This window comes from Kogia breviceps, chromosome 4, assembly GCF_026419965.1.
Source record: "Kogia breviceps isolate mKogBre1 chromosome 4, mKogBre1 haplotype 1, whole genome shotgun sequence".
Taxonomy (NCBI): Eukaryota; Metazoa; Chordata; class Mammalia; order Artiodactyla; family Physeteridae; genus Kogia; species Kogia breviceps.
Genome location: NC_081313.1, coordinates 25,999,164 through 26,015,840, shown reverse-complemented (window position 1 = coordinate 26,015,840; position 16,677 = coordinate 25,999,164). Strand labels below are relative to the sequence as shown.

The window sequence follows — 16,677 nt, the reverse complement described above, 5'->3', positions numbered from 1 at the left end:
ATGTATTTCTCTCAGTTGTTCCTCGGGGCTGAGGGGGGGGTCATTCTCTCCATGTGAGGACCTTCAACATGACCTTTCCCTCTAGTCTTATCAGCCTCTGATCATCACATTGCTTTTTGTGGCAAACCCATATCCTAACACTCAGTCAGATAGACACTACCTAATTATTCTCAGTTGCAAATACAAAGCAATTAATTTTGTCACTGAGTTTTTTTTTTTTTTAATGGATGTATTTTATGGTCCTAAACCTGCCACCTTACCTGAGAATAGTAGGGGGCAGGCAATGTGGGTTGGAGATGCTCTTGGTTGGCAGCCAGAGACGGCAGGAAGATGAAACTGACATATTGGGGGGTGGCGATACACCTTGCTTTGTACTAGGTGCTTTTATGTGTGTTTTTTGTTTGTTTCAACCTTTCAAAGTCAGGATGATAATATCCTTTCTTAGGCTAGGGAGTGGAGGTTCAGGGAGGTTAAATAACCAGCCCGAGGTCATAAGGTAACTCAAGAGCTGAGGGGTAAACTTGATTCCACCAAGCTTCCAAACTCTTGCTTTTCCTGCTAGACCAGATGTCTTTCACAGCTGGGTAGCCAGGGGTGATTTCTCCATAAGACCAGCAGACACATTGCTGAGGGCCCATGCCATTTCTAGGGGCCCGCAAAAATGTTTTGATTTCTTTTAAATTCAGGAGAAAAAAAAATGAACATAATAGTAATTAATAGATGATAATGAATCCAGCTTGTATCTTTAAACCAGTGCAGCCATGAAATATAATTTGCGGGGTTTTTCCCTCTTTTTCTATAGAAAGAGCCTGTCAAGGCTAAAGTGCCTCAGACCCACAAAAGTCCCCACACACAGCCTCTGACTTTCTCTCTCAGGGCCTAGGCCAGCTGCTATGACATGCCCAGGAAATGTCAAATCTACTTGTTATAAAAACTACACCTCCATTCCATTTCCCCCCCTCCCCTACCCCATTTAGTTGAGATGCAGATTTGTTACTAAATAAATAGCTCTTTGCCCCAGGTTCCCACGGGCCAGGGGTTTGAGGAAGAGGTATGTTTGCTGGAAAGATAGGCCATCGGGAGTATTCCACAGTGAAAGGGTCACCTTAAGTCCTGTTGAAGTAAATGAACCAAACACTACAGGAAATTTATGTTTAAGCAGAGGCAAACAGAGATGCTGACGTTCATTACATTATGACTCAAATAAAAATACTGACGTGGGCAGCCAGGCTGAAGGTGATTGTTATGCGGGGTGCATGCACCATCAACAGGAAAAAGAATTTGGAGGTTTTAAAGAAAAAAAGAGCTCAGCCTGCAAATGACTTTATCTTCCCAAACTCCTGAGGCTGGAAGCTCCATTTCAGGCAGGTGTATCAGGCAAAGAGTCCACATACCTGAAAGACGACTCTTGAGCTTCATTTTACTGCTTCCTTGTTTCGGACTTTCCAAGGGCCCCTTGGATTCCTCGGGGCCGCATGCATCTTGGGGGTCCTCTGTCCCAGGCATCTGAAATGTAGAAAGCACAGAGCTGATGGGAGAGGCTAGCCTGCGGCCACTTCTGCCACCTCCTCTGAGACATTATCTCAGGCTCAAGCAGCAGCAATACAGGCGTCACATGAGAAAAAAGGTTCATGGGATCAAAGCACAGCCCTTCAGATAATCTGGAACCACACAGCCTCACACTGACAAGTTCCTCCTCAGCATGCATTTCACCGCACAGCATAGAATCAGGGAGGTTTCAAACTGGAACGGGCCCATGGGGCCATTTTGTTTCTTGAGAAAATGTGTTGATCAAGGTCACCCAGGTGGTCACAAAGCCACAAGTAGACTGCAGGTCCCCTGACTGGTGGGCCAGTGCTTTTCCCTACAGTACAAACTGTCCAGAAATTTTACTTTCAATTCTAAAATTCTTGAAGTACAGTAAAGCCTTGATTTTGTGGCAGCCAAATAACTACACCCTGGATCAACGAGATATTCCATGTGTTACACTCCCATTAAAAAGAAACAACAACCCCAAAATGGAGTTGCTTGTGCTGAGCCCCACCAAGACTTCATACCTAAAGGAACTGCAGTTCCAGCCTCTCCCAGGAGTAGAGTTTAAACCGGTCAGCCAGGAATCTCCTGGTCAGTGAGGTAATCTGCCTGAAACCCCGTTTCTCCTTGAGGGACGGTAACCTTGCCTGAAAGAATCCAGCCTTGTAACTTCTGCCCCACCCTCTCTCCGTCTATAAAACCTTCCATTTTGTACAACTTCTTAGAGTGCCTTTCTCCTTTCTAGATGGGATGCTGCCCGAGACATGAATTGATGAATAAAGCCAATTCGATCTTCAAATTTACTCGGTTGAATTTTGTTTTTTAACACTCCTGAGTACTGATTAAATACCTTCCAGAATCAAGCACCACCCAGGACGCACAGAGGCATCTATAAAGTCAGCCCACGTGTTTGTAAGTTGTATGTCTACATTATCGGACACCAGCACAGAGGCATCTATAAAGTCAGCCCACGTGTTTGTAAGTTGTATGTTTACATTATCAGACACCAAGAGGTTATGCAAAAAGGATGACCCCAAGGCCCCTCGGTCCTCCATCTGAGAAAAGCCCAACATGCTAAGAAGAGCTATGCTTATTAGAGAGGAGAAGGAGACTTACGTGCTTGAGAGTGGTTATAAAAATATCTGGGGGGTAAATTTACATGTACAAAACTTAGGAGATACATCAAACAAATGAGCCTTCTCATTTGAAATTTTATTTTCCTTAGAGGTTCTGGAGAAAAAAGTCATATTAATTAAAATAGATAAGATTCATGGCATTCCGGGGGAGTGTATGCTAGAGCGTGAGCTCTCACCTCTCCCTTCTCTCTTCTCAGATCAAAGACTAAGGTTTTCCTTTGCTTCTCATCTGAACTTGTGATCCTTCTATGGGCACCAGGAGGAAAGACTCCTGTTGGGGTCTGACTCAGGAGGGTCGGTAATAGAACAGGAAGAAATCAAACACTCTTCTGCCCAATAAAGTCCTTCTTCAGACTTGGACTGAATTACACCACTGGCTTTCTTGGGTCTCCAGTTTTCAGACGGCAGATTGTGAAACTTCTCAGCCCTCATAATCATTCACGGGCTCACTCAGCAGTCAGGGGGCCGGTTACGGAGACATGACAAGCCTTCTCTCGGCCTCAGCCCTGCTCTTCTGGGGAAGGCATCAGGGCTGTGCCTCTGAGGTGGGAGAACCAACTTCAGGACACTGGTCCACAAGAGACCTCCCAGCTCCATGTAATAATAAACGGTGAAAATCTCCCAGAGATCTCCATCTCAACACCAAGACCCAGCTTCACTCAATGACCAGCAAGCTACAGTGCTGGACACCCTATGTCAAACAACTAGCAAGACAGGAACACAGCCCCATCCATTAGCAGAGAGGCTGCCTAAAATCATAATAAGGCTACAGACACCCCAAAACACACCACCAGACGTGCACCTGCCCACCAGAAAGACAAGATCCAGCCTCATCCACCAGAACACAGGCACTAGTCCCCTTAACCAGGAAACCTACTCAACCCACTGAACCAACCTTAGCCACTGGGGACAGACACCCAAAACAATGGGAACTACAAACCTGCAGCCTGTGAAAAGGAGACCCCAAACACAGTAAGTTAAGCAAAATGAAAAGACAGAAAAACACACAGCAGATGAAGGAGCTAGGTAAAAACCCACCAAACCTAACAAATGAAGAGGAAATAGGCAGTCTACTTGAAAAAGAATTCAGAATAATGATAGTAAAGATGATCCAAAATCTTGGAAATAGAATAGAGAAAATGAAAGAAACATTTAACAAGGACCTAGAAGAACTAAAGAGGAAATGATGAACAACACAATAAATGAAATTAAAAATACTCTACATGGGATCAATAGCAGAATAACTGAGGCAGAATAACAGATAAGTGACCTGGAAGATAAAATAGTGGAAATAACTAATGCAAAGCAGAAGAAAGAAAAAAAAATGAAAAGAACTGAGGACAGTCTCAGAGACCTCTGGGACAACATTAAACACACCAACATTCGAATTATAGGGGTCCCAGAAGAAGAAGAGAAAAAGAAAGGGACTGAGAAAATATTTGAAGAGATTATAGTTGAAAACTTTCCTAATATGGGAAAGGAAATAGTCAAGTCCAGGAAGCACAGAGAGTCCCATACAGGATAAATCCAAAGAGAAACACACCAAGACACATATTAATCAAACTATCAAAAATTAAATACAAAGAAAACATATTAAAAGCAGCAAAGGAAAAACAACAAATAACACACAAGGGAATCCCCATAAGGTTAACAGCTGATCTTTCAGCAGAAACCCTGCAAGGCAGAAGAGAGTGGCAGAACACATTTAAAATGATGAAGGAAAAAAACCTACAACCAAGATTACTCTACCCAGCAAGGATCTCATTCAGATTTGATGGAGAAATTAAAACCTTTACAGAGAAGGAAAAGCTGAGAGTCTTCAGCACCACCAAACCAGCTTTACAACAAATGCTAGAGGAACTTCTCTAGGCAAGAAACACAAGAGAAGGAAAAGACCTACAAGAACAAACCTGAAACAATTAAGTAAATGGGAACAGGAACATACATATCGATAATTACCTTAAATGCTCCCACCAGAAGACACACAGTGGCTGAACGAATACAAAAACAAGACCCGTATATATGCTATCTGCAAGAGACCCACTTCAGACCTAAGGACACATACAGACTGAAAGTGAGGGGATGGAAAAAGATATTCCATGCAAATGGAAATCAGAAGAAAGCTGGAGTAGCCATTCTCATATCAGACAAAATAGACTTTAAAATAAAGACTATTACAAGAGACAAAGAAGGACACTACATAATGATCAAGGGATCGATCCATGAAGAAGATATAACAATTTTAAACATTTATGCACCCAACATAGGAGCACCTCAATACATAAAGCAAATACTAACAGCCATAAAAGGGGAAATCGACAGTAACACAATCATAGTAGGGGACTTTAACACCCCACTTTCACCAATGAACAGATCATCCAAAATGAAAATAAATAATGAAACACAAGTTTTAAATGATACATTAAACAAGATGGCCTTAATTGATATTTACAGGACATTCCATCCAAAAACAACAGAATACACATTTTTCTCAAGTGCCCATGGAACATTCTCCAGGATCGATCATATATTGGGTCACAAATCTAGCCTTGGTAAATTTAAGAAAATTGAAATCGTATCAAGTTTCTTTTCCAACCACAACACTATGAGACTAGATATCGATTACAGGAAAAGATCTGTAAAAAATACAAACACATGGAGGCTAAACAATACACTACTTAATAACGAAGTGATCACTGAAGAAATCAAACTGCAACTCAAAAAATACCTAGAAACAAATGACAATGGAGACACGACGTCCCAAAACCTATGGGATGCAGCAAAAGCAGTTCTAAGAGGGAAGTTTATAACAATACAATCCTACCTTAAGAAACAGGAAACATCTCGAATAAACAACCTAACCTTGCACCTAAAGCAATTAGGGAAAGAAGGGAAAAAAGCACCAAATTTAGCAGAAGGAAAGAAATCATAAAGATCAGATCAGAAATAAATGAAAAAGAAATGAAGGAAATGATAGCAAAGATCAATAAAACTAAAAGCTGGTTCTTTGAGAAGATAAACAAAATTGATAAACCATTAGCCAGACTCATCAAGAAAAAAAGGGAGAAGACTCAAATCAATAGAATTAGAAATGAAAAAGGAGAAGTAACAATTGACACTGCAGAAATAAAAAGATTATGAGATTACTACAAGCAACTGTATGCCAATAAAATGGACAACCTGGAAGAAATGGACAAATTCTTAGAAATGCACAACCTGCTGAGACTGAACCAGGAAGAAATAGAAAATATGAACAGACCAATCACAAGCACTGAAATTGAAACTGTGATTAAACATCTTCCAACAAACAAAAGCCCAGGACCAGATGGCTTCACAGGCGAATTCTATCAAACATTTAGAGAAGAGCTAACACCTATCCTTCTCAAACTCCTCCAAAAGACAGCAGAGGGAGGAACACTCCCAAAGTCATTCTATGAGGCCACCATCACCCTGATAGCAAAACCAGGCAAAGACATCACAAAGAAAGAAAACTACAGGCCAATATCACTGATGAACATAGATGCAAAAATCCTCAACAAAATACTAGCAAATAGAATCCAACAGCACGTTAAAAGGATCATACACCATGATCAAGTGGGGTTTGTTCCAGGAATGCAAGGATTCTTCAATATACGCAAATCAATCAACATGATACACCATATCAAGAAACTGAAGGAGAAAAACCATATGATCATCTCAATAGATGCAGAGACAGCTTTTGACAAAATTCAGCACCCATTTATGATAAAAACCCTGCAGAAAGTAGGCATAGAGGGAACTTTCCTCAACATAATAAAGGCCACATATGACAAACCCACAGCCAACATCGTTCTCAATGGTGAAAAACTGAAACCATTTCCACTAAGACCAGGAACAAAACAAGGTTGCCCACTCTCACCACTCTTATTCAACATAGTTTTGGAAGTTCTGGCCACAGCAATCAGAGAAGAAAAAGAAATAAAAGGAATCCAAATAGGAAAAGAAGAAGTAAAGCTGTCACTGTTTGCAGATGACATGATACTATACATAGAGAATACTAAGGATGGTACCAGAAAACTACTAGAGCTAATCAAGGAATTTGGTAAAGTAGCAGGATAAAAAATTAATTTATAGAAATCTCTGGCATTCTTATACACTAGTGATGAAAAATCTGAGAGTGAAATTAAGAAAACACTCCCATTTACCATTGCAACAAAAAGAATAAAATATCTAGGAATAAACCTACCTAAGGAGACAAAAGACTTGTATGCAGAAAATTATAAAACACTGATGAAAGAAATTAAACATGATACAAATAGATGGAGAGATATACCATGTTCTTGGACTGGAAGAATCAACATTGTGAAAATGACTCTACTACCTAAAGCAATCTTCAGATTCAATGCAATCCCTATCAAACTACCACTGGCATTTTTTACAGAACTAGAACAAAAAATTTCACAATTTGTATGGAAACACAAAAGACCCCCAATAGCCAAAGCTATCTTGAGAAAGCAAAATGGAGCTGGAGGAATCAGGCTCCCTGACTTCAGACTATACTACAATGCTACAGTCATCAAGACAGTATGGTACTGGCACAAAAACAGAAATATAGACCAATGGAACAGGATAGAGAGACCAGAGATAAACCCACACACATATGGTCACCTTATCTTTGATAAAGGAGGCAAGAATATACAGTGGAGAAAAGACAGCCTCTTCAATAAGTGGTGCTGGGAAAACTGGACAGGTATTTGTAAAAGTAAGAAATTAGAACACTCCCTAACACCATATACAAAAATAAACTCAAAATGGATTGAAGACCTAAATGTAAGGACAGACACTATCAAACTCTTAAAGGAAAACATAGGCAGAACACTCTATGACATAAATCACAGCAAGATCCTTTTTGACCAACCTCCTAGAGAAATGGAAATAAAAACAAAAATAAACAAATGGGACCTAATGAAAATTTAAAGCTTTTGCACAGCAAAGGAAACCATAAACAAGACCAAAAGACAACCCTCAGAATGGGAGAAAATAGTTGGAAATGAAGCAACTGACAAAGGATTAATCTCCAAAATTTACAAGGAACTCATGCAGCTCAATAACAAAAAACCAAACAACCCAATCCAAAAATGGGCAGAAGACCTAAATAGACATTTCTCCAAAGAAGATATACAGATTGCCAACAAACACATGCAAGAATGCTCAACGTCATTAATCATTAGAGAAATGCAAATCAAAACTACAATGAGATATCATCTCACACCGGTCAGATTGGCCATCATCAAAAACTCTAGAAACAATAAATGCTGGAGAGGGTGTGGAGAAAAGGGAACCCTCTTGCACTGCTGGTGGGAATGTAAATTGATACAGCCGCTATGGAGAACAGTATGGAGGTTCCTTAAAAAACTACAAATAGAACTACCATACGACCCAGCAATCCCACTACTGGGAATATACCCTGAGAAAACTATAATTCAGAAAGACTCATGTACCAAAATGTTCATTGCAGCTCTATTTACAATAGCCAGGACATGGAAGCAACCTAAGTGTCCATCAACAGATGAATGGATAAAGAAGATGTGGCACATATATACAATGGAATATTACTCAGCCATAAAAAGAAATGAAACTGAGTTATTTATAATGAGGTGGATGGACCTGGAGTCTGTCATACAGAGTGAAGTAAGTCAGAAGGAGAAAAACAAATACCGTATGCTAACACATATATATGGACTCTAAGGGAAAAAAATGTCATGAAGAGGTTAGTGGTAGGACAGGAATAAAACACAGACTTACTCGAGCATGGACTTGAGGCTATGGGGAGGGGGAGGGGTGGGCTGTGACGAAGTGGGGGAGTGGCAGGGACATATATACACTATCAAATGTAAATTAGATAGCTGGTGGGAAGCTGCTGCATAGCACAGGGAGATCACCTCTGTGCTTTGTGACCGCCTGGGGGGGTGGGATAGGGAGGGTGAGAGAGAGGGTGATGCAAGAGGGAGGAGATGTGGGAGCATGTGTGTATGTGTAACTGATTTAGTTTGTTGTAGAGGGAAAACTAACACACTATTGTAAAACAATTATACTCCAATAAAGATGTTAAAAAAAAAAAAAATCTAGAAACAATAAATGCTGGAGAGGGTGTGGAGAAAAGGGAACACTCTTGCACTGTTGGTGGGAATGTAAATTGATACAGCCACTATGGAGAACAGTATGGAGGTTCCTGAAAAAACTACAAATAGAACTACCATATGACCCAGCAATCCCACTACTGGGCATATGCCCTGGGAAAACAATAATTCAAAAAGAGTCATGTACCAAAATGTTCATTGCAGCTCTATTTACAATAGCCAGGACATGGAACCAACCTAAGTGTCCATCAACAGATGAAAGGATAAAGAAGATGTGGCACATATATACAATGGAATATTACTCAGCCATAAAAAGAAACGAAATTGAGTTATTTGTAATGAGGTGGATGGACCTGGAGTCTGTCATACAGAGTGAAGTAAGTCAGATGGCGAAAAACAAATAGTGTATGTTAACAAATATATAGGGAATCTAAGAAAAAACATGTCATGAAGAGACTAGGGGTAGGACGGGAATAAAACACAGACCTACTAGATCATGGACTTGAGGACATGGTGTGGGGGAAGGGTAAACTGGGACAAAGTGAGAGAGTGGCACGGACATATATACGCTACCATATGTAAAATAGATAGCTAGTGGGAAGCAGCTGCATAGCACAGGGAGATCAGCTCAGTGCTTTGTGACCACTTAGGGGGTGGGGTAGGGAGGGTGGGAGGGAGACGCAAGAGGGAAGAGATATGGGAACATATGTATATGTATAACTGATTCATTTTGTTGTAAAGCAGAAACTAACACACCATTGTAAAGCAATTATATTCCAATAAAGATGTTAAAAAAATAGATAAGATTCACACTAAGGAACATATATGTCCTTTAAAAAGACAGAGATGATATCCTTTACCACTTAGCAGTCATTGGAAAGTCTTGTAATTATAATGTAAGAAGAAAAACACCCTGAATTTTAACAGATAATAAAAATTATACATTGTATATCAAATTCAGTTTATGAAAACATATAAAGTAAGCAGTAAGAGTAATCTCCCAGGTAAGCTCCCTTTTTAAGAGGCAATTGTTTATAGCTAAATCTTATATGTAATATAAAGGATCTGGAAGCTTCCTCCATCCCCCTCAAGTTCAAGTATCTTTTGGGATGAGAAAGAAGAAAAGAAAAATTCTGAGAAATGAGGAGATGTAGGCAAATTGAGGAAGAGGCATTAGGAAAACAAATTAATCTTGATATATAAAACAAAGATAAATTTGGTGAATTCCTATTACAACGTCCGGGATTGGCAGGTCTCCAGGTTTAAATTATGAAGTAAAGGCAAGAATGGAATCTTGAGGGTGGTTTTAGAGATCCTCTAGAGGGACATCTTTCCCAACACCAAATTGGGGCATTAATTCATACACAGTACAAAAGAAGCCTCTTGGAGACACGCCAGGGATCGGGGGCACAGAAGGAGACATGCACATAGGAATAATCCAGAGAGAAGCCTCAGGGCCTCTCGTTTGCTTGGCTTAAAAACTTTATGGAAAGAATCTGTCTCCAGACTGTAAACGGCAATTGCTGGAGACAGAGTAAAATTCCTGGTTCTTCCCGGTTACACCGCCTGACCCAGGCTCCCAGAGAAAGGTATTCCTCAGTTTGCTAGCATTACCTCCTCTGATGTCCATTACATGGGTGGCTTATTACACAGCGGTCAAGTCTCAGACCATCAGAAAGGCTGACTGAGAAGCTCATGTGCCAAGGGAGGAGAGCAACCCCAGCCCACCGTTCCTGGACCTGTGAGGTTTCCTTCTTCCACTCTGCGCTCCAGTTTTCCAGCACAGCCCCAGGTCTGCACACAGTCAGAGACATTTTGGAGAGGACAGAAGCACTCACAGAAGAAAAGTGGGCTGTCCGAGGCTACCCAACTCCTACAGGCGAGGCTGCGACTTCACATTCAGTCTCCGGATTTCCAGCTTCAGGGATTACCAGACTATGTCCCACCTCCAACTTGAGATGCTTTTCAATTAAGTTAACACTTTGGACGATCAATACTGTACTGTACAGTTCGTTCACCTCGATTTTTTTTCATTTAATTTGCACAGCAAATATGTCTCAAGGTAAATAATATTATCTCCATTTGACAGATGAGGAAATAAACTGAGGCCCTAAAGTAACACCCTTTTGTTTACAACACATACCCGGGATCTAGGATAGGTTATATGTGAAGAGCATACAAAATGAGTGGTGTAGGGCTTCCCTGGTGGCGCAGTGGTTGAGAATCCGCCTGCTGATGCAGGGGACACGGGTTCGTGCCCCTGTCCGGGAAGATCCCACATACCGCGGAGCAGCTGGGCCCGTGAGCCATGGCCGCTGGGCCTGTGCATCCGGAGCCTGTGCTCCGCAACGGGAGAGGCCACAACAGTGAGAGGCCCGCGTACCACACACACACACACAAAAAAATGAGTGGTGTAGAGTTTTACAAGAGCTTTACATGCTCTATGTTGAATCTGAAATCTTTATGACGCACACATGAATGCTGTAAACTCTTGATTTTTTGAATCTGGGGAGGTGGTTTAGAAGAAAGAACAACAGCCTTAAGAAACAATATTTTCTTTTTTTAAATCCTGAAATGCACCAAAGAATGACATGATTTGGTTTCTATGATGTATAAAATAGCAAAAGATTATACCAAAGAAATCTTACGCTCAAGATGGTGCATGTTACATAACTACCGAAAGCCTGTAGCTAAAAGCTAAAATCAATCAGAATGGACCCAGAGATATCTCAGAGCGTGGCAAAGGGCACACTGATGAGCTTCAGGCAGAAGTGAAATCTTATTTCATTTTTTTTTTTTTTTTTTTTGCGGTATGCGGGCCTCTCACTGTTGTGGCCTCTCCCATTGCGGAGCACAGGCTCCGGACGCGCAGGCCTAGCGGCCATGGCTCACGGACTTAGTTGCTCCGCGGCATGTGGGATCCTCCCGGACCAGGGCACGAACCCGTGTCTCCTGCATTGGCAGGCGGATTCTCAACCACTGCGCCACCAGGGAAGCCCTGAAATCTTATTTCAGAACCTCCTGACCACGTTAGCAAAAGGTTCTGAATTTAAATGGAACCATTTCCTCCTGTAACAAAAAACCAGTCTGTCATGGTTTTAGGTGGCTTATAACTCAATGAACAGGAAGTAGGTTGCTCAGATACACTAGTTCCAGATTATCTCAGGAAGTAGCAACATACAAAGTGCAGTTTGATTACAATGAACCTCTCTTCAGTTTTAGGACTATTGTCTGAAAATGTCCACACTGTAAGAAAGACCCTTTGCTGTACTTTTTTTTTTTTTTTTTTTCAGACATGCAGAACAAATCAAACTGTTCTGGAAATGATGTCATTTTAGTTGTTCTAAAATGAAATGTGCAGAAAGTTCTCCTGGAAGGCCTTTGGTTCAGAGAAACAGTTGATACAATCTATTATTCATCAGCAATTTCCAATTCATGTGTCATATAACAATACCATTATATTAATGGAATCTAATATAATTTGCCAATTTCCAGGTTTAGAGCCTCTCTATTTGTAGAGTTTCCCACACCTATAACCTATGAGATTCTCTCTCAGTGAAGAAGAATCTCTAGTTCCTGGTTTTATAGCAAGGTGGTAGGGGAGTGTGGTTGTGAGTCATGGGCGTAAATCTTGGTTGCACAATTTAGTAGCAATTTAGGCACGTTTGTCAACCTCTTTGAGCTCTAATGTTGTCGTTTGAAAAATAGGGCTTGAATTAAGAATTAAATGATATAGTCTTCTGATTAAAGATGACAGATTTCCCTCTTGAAACCACCCTAAAATGATGGGGAAGAGATTTCTTTTTTAAACGAAAGACATAATCCCACAAAGAAAATAGAAGACAAGAGCATCAAAACTTTGGAAACCAGTAAGCAAATGTGAGGTCATAGATCTCACTTGGGAAAGCTGAATCCTAAATGGGAGTTGGAGAAAGCCCCAAAGCAACTCAATTTGCACACAGACTCCCACAAAGGCCCAGGAGACAGAGGAGCTCTGGAAGTGGAAATGAAGGTAAGGCTGAAGCAGTGGTGTAAGAAACAGCCCAAAGCCACTATGGAGAACAGTATGTAGGTTCCTTAAAAAACTACAAATAGGGGCTTCCCTGGTGGCGCAGCGGTTGAGAGTCTGCCTGCTGATGCAGGGAACACGGGTTCGTGCCCCGGTCCGGGAAGATCCCACATGCCTCGGAGTGGCTGGGCCCGTGAAGCATGGCCGCTGAGCCTGCGCGTGCGGAGCCTGTGCTCCGCAGCGGGAGAGGCCACAACAATGAGAGGCGTGAGTACCGGAAAAAAACAAAAAACAAACAAACAAACAAAACTACAAATAGAACTACCATACGACCCAGCAATCCCACTACTGGGCATATACCCTGAGAAAACCATAATTCAAAAAGAGTCATGTACCAAAATGTTCACTGCAGCTCTATTTACAATAGCCAGGACATGGAACCAACCTAAGTGTCCATCAAAAGATGAATGGATAAAGAAGATGTGGCACATATATACAGTGGAATATTACTCAGCCATAAAAAGAAATGAAATTGAATTATTTGTAGTGAGGTGGATGGACCTGGAGTCTGTCATGCAGAGTGAAGTAAGTCAGAAAGAGAAAAACAAATACCGTATGCTAACACATATGTATGGAATCTAAGAAAAAAAAAAAAAAAGGTTCCGAAGAACCTAGGGCCAGGCCAGGAAAAAAGACTCAGATGTAGAGAATGGACTTGAGGACACGGGGAGGGGGAAGGGTAAGCTGGGACAAAGTGAGAGAGTGGCATGGACATATATACACTACCAAACGTAGGGTGGACAGCTAGTGGGAAGCAGCTGCATAGCGCAGGGAGATCAGCTCGGTGCTTTGTGACCACCCAGAGGGGTGGGATAGGGAAGGTGGGAGGGAGACGCAAGATGGAGGGGATATGGGGATATATGTGTATGTATAGCTGATTCACTTTGTTATAAAGCAGAAACTAACACACCATTGTAAAGCAATTATACTCCAATAAAGATGTCAAAAAAAAAAGTATAATGAAGTTTACATGTACCATAGGTTGTCACATGTGTTGTACCCATAATATGTTGTACCCACAGAGCATTGATGTCAGAGGCAGTTCTTTGAGTTTTTAAAGTAGCAATGATACTATTTATTTTTAAATAAATAGTAAGGGTTAAATAAATAGTAAGGGTTAAAATTCCCTTGTAATTATCTTATAGGGTTATTATGAGGATTCAATAAGAATGTGCTTGAGGGTACTAGGAGAGTACCTAATGTGTATCATAGGGGTATAGTGAAGGTTTAGTCGAAATAGAAAAAAAAACAACCCTCAAGCTTTCTCCCCACTAGATCTCAGGATGCCTCTAGCTTTGATGATTACATTGACTATGATTATACCACTCGACTGCAGAGATATACATTTCAACTTCATACCTACAGAGAGGTAGCAGATTTAATCAATGAATAAAACAAGACAAATGGGCACCCAAAGAGAATATGCCACCTTCCTGGATTCAAGATGAGAAGAAAACTCCCTAAAATTACTGCAAACCTAACAGCTGAGAAGACAATTTGAAAGGCATGTGCCTGGAGCACTTCGTTTTTAAAAATCAGGTTTGCCCAGGACACCAAGGAGGATTTGAGAACACACTCTGGTCTCACCATCAGAATAGGAGCAGTGGAAGAGAAAACAATAAAGCAAACACGGTGAACACGATGTTAGCTGAAGGAAGAGAGCTAAGTCCTTAGAAGAAAAGATGAGATCTTAGATGACAGACTGGACAGACGTAAGGGGAGAGGAGATTGTGTGGTCAAGGGCAGCACGGTGTATAAGGAAAAGAGATGTGCCAGCTCCTGATTAATAATGGGCGTCACAAAAGTGGGCGACACTGGTTAGTCCTAGTTTAGAGGGGTGAGTGGGACCTAAGGAAATCCAACTGAGGAAGGGAGGCAAAACCACAGAGAACACAATGCAATGACTCCCCCCTGGGGGTCCCAGGCCCAGAGAACAATGAGAGACGTGACTTATAAACTGCAGAGGAAGAGTTTGAGCAAGAGGGCCTGGAAGGGCTGTACCAAGAGGGGCCTGATCCTCTGGACAGATTCAAAGGTGAGGGGGGAGGAAGACCAGGAAGAGTAAACACATTTCTGGGTAAATTTTAAAGGGACAGAGATTTTTTTTTTTTTTTTTTCCCCAACAGCAGTGGCCTGGGAAATAAATGAAATTAGGTCTATAAAGAAGCAGACAGGCATCCCAAAGGGGAGCCAGGCAGGATGGTAGTAAGCCAGAACTTGACGTGGGTCTGATGGGAGAGTATTTCCTGGGTGGAATTAGCCAACTCAGAGGTGGTGGTGGTCAAGATGCACTAGAACCATAGATACTTTAGTAAACAGAAGGCTCACTGATTCTATCTCTTTCACAATGATGGGCCCCACGCAACAGAATCTATTTCTTTTCTTTTTGTTCTTTTTTTTTTTTTTTAATACAACAGGATCTAGAAGAGTATTTTAGAAAAAAAAAAAAATCTGAGTCAGAAAGCAAAGGAGAAGTAAAAATGGCACACTGATTCAGCAAGCAGGGCCATGAAAGAAGAAAGGAGTCTTTCACAGAAAGAAGAAAGGTTAAACAGAAACGCCAAGTGAGTCTTTCCCAAAGGAGGCAGATGTGAACCACTAGAGGCAGATCCAATTACTGCCCCCCCCCCAAAAAAAAAACATAGCAGAAAGCAGTGCTACTCGACCCTTGGAATATTCAAAACCTGAGGAAAAACAAATCTCATGGAGCAGGTGGCAGAGGTATTAGCCTTTACCAGCTCATTAGGACAGAAGTTTCAGAATCCTTGACAGCAGGTTTGGTTCATGAATCTGCAGAGGGTGTTTTCCCAGATGAGTAAGCTGGGGAGGAGAGATGCAGCTTCCTCCAGGCTAAGCACGTCTATGCCAAGAGGCAGTGCAGATGGAAAAGGAGGCCCAGGACTGAAAATGTCTGCTCTTGAGAACTGGAACCTCTGGCAGAGGTACAGTCCACACCCAACGCAGTACATCAGGGAGGCCTTCGCTTTCATCTCAAAGTGTACATGCAAATCAAGAAGCTTTTGAATAGAAATGAAAAGCACTTTAAGTAGGACCAGGTTGATTTTCCTCCACCCAGACTGGGAGGTAGATTCTTGCCACTGGGTTGAAATTCATGGTCATAGACTCCAAACCAACTGCTATAGACTGACTGGCATCTTTTTAAGAAAAGCCAAGAATATTTTTTACCATCAACCCTCTTTTACTTGCTGTTACTGAGTCTGTACTATAGCCTCGGGAGACCATTCTTCATGGATCTCTCCCATTTCTGTGTGGCTTGTGAACAGGGGCATAGGCTGTTTGTACTCTGGATTATCTATCTTTTCAAGGATGTTGGATGAACAGCCTTGAAGGTTAGAGATAGTGTCTCAGAAGGAAGGGCCTGGTTTGCTCACTGTCCAGTATAATCATGTCTCTTTCTGGAGCAAAGGGCCAACAAGTTTGCTTCTAGCCCATCATAAAAGATTCAGGTTGCCTACGTTCAGGGTTCCCAGCTGTGAAGCAAATCCACTGTGTATGCATCTATCTGAGGCCCTCTGCTTCACTTCCATAGGCGGGGGGAGTGGGAATTATGCAAACAGGAAGCTCTAAACTGAGACTGAATCCTAAACTGGGACTAGAGAAAGCCAAAAGTTACTTGCTGTGCCATGAGTAATACAGTCATTTGTCTCTGACCCAGGAATCTCATGTCTTCTACCAGCATCCATGAAACTGTAGTGTAAAAACCTCAGACTGGGCTTCCCTGGTGGCACAGTGGTTGAGAATCCGCCTACCGATGCAGGGGACACGGGTTCGTGCCCCGGTCCGGGAAGATCCCACGTGC

The 16,677-nt window shown here is 41.7% G+C and overlaps 1 protein-coding gene across 3 annotated transcripts in view; it reads right to left on the bottom strand.

Annotated features, from left to right (window-relative positions):
• The window catches only part of PDZD2 (PDZ domain containing 2), a 388,118-nt gene that overhangs the window by 53,545 nt on the left and 317,896 nt on the right, over nucleotides 1-16,677 (bottom strand). For all 3 annotated transcript variants that reach the window (XM_067030849.1, XM_067030851.1, XM_067030850.1), the window contains one exon: nucleotides 1,395-1,506. In XM_067030849.1, the coding sequence (XP_066886950.1) occupies nucleotides 1,395-1,506 (112 nt within the window). The remainder of the gene's footprint in view (nucleotides 1-1,394; nucleotides 1,507-16,677) is intronic.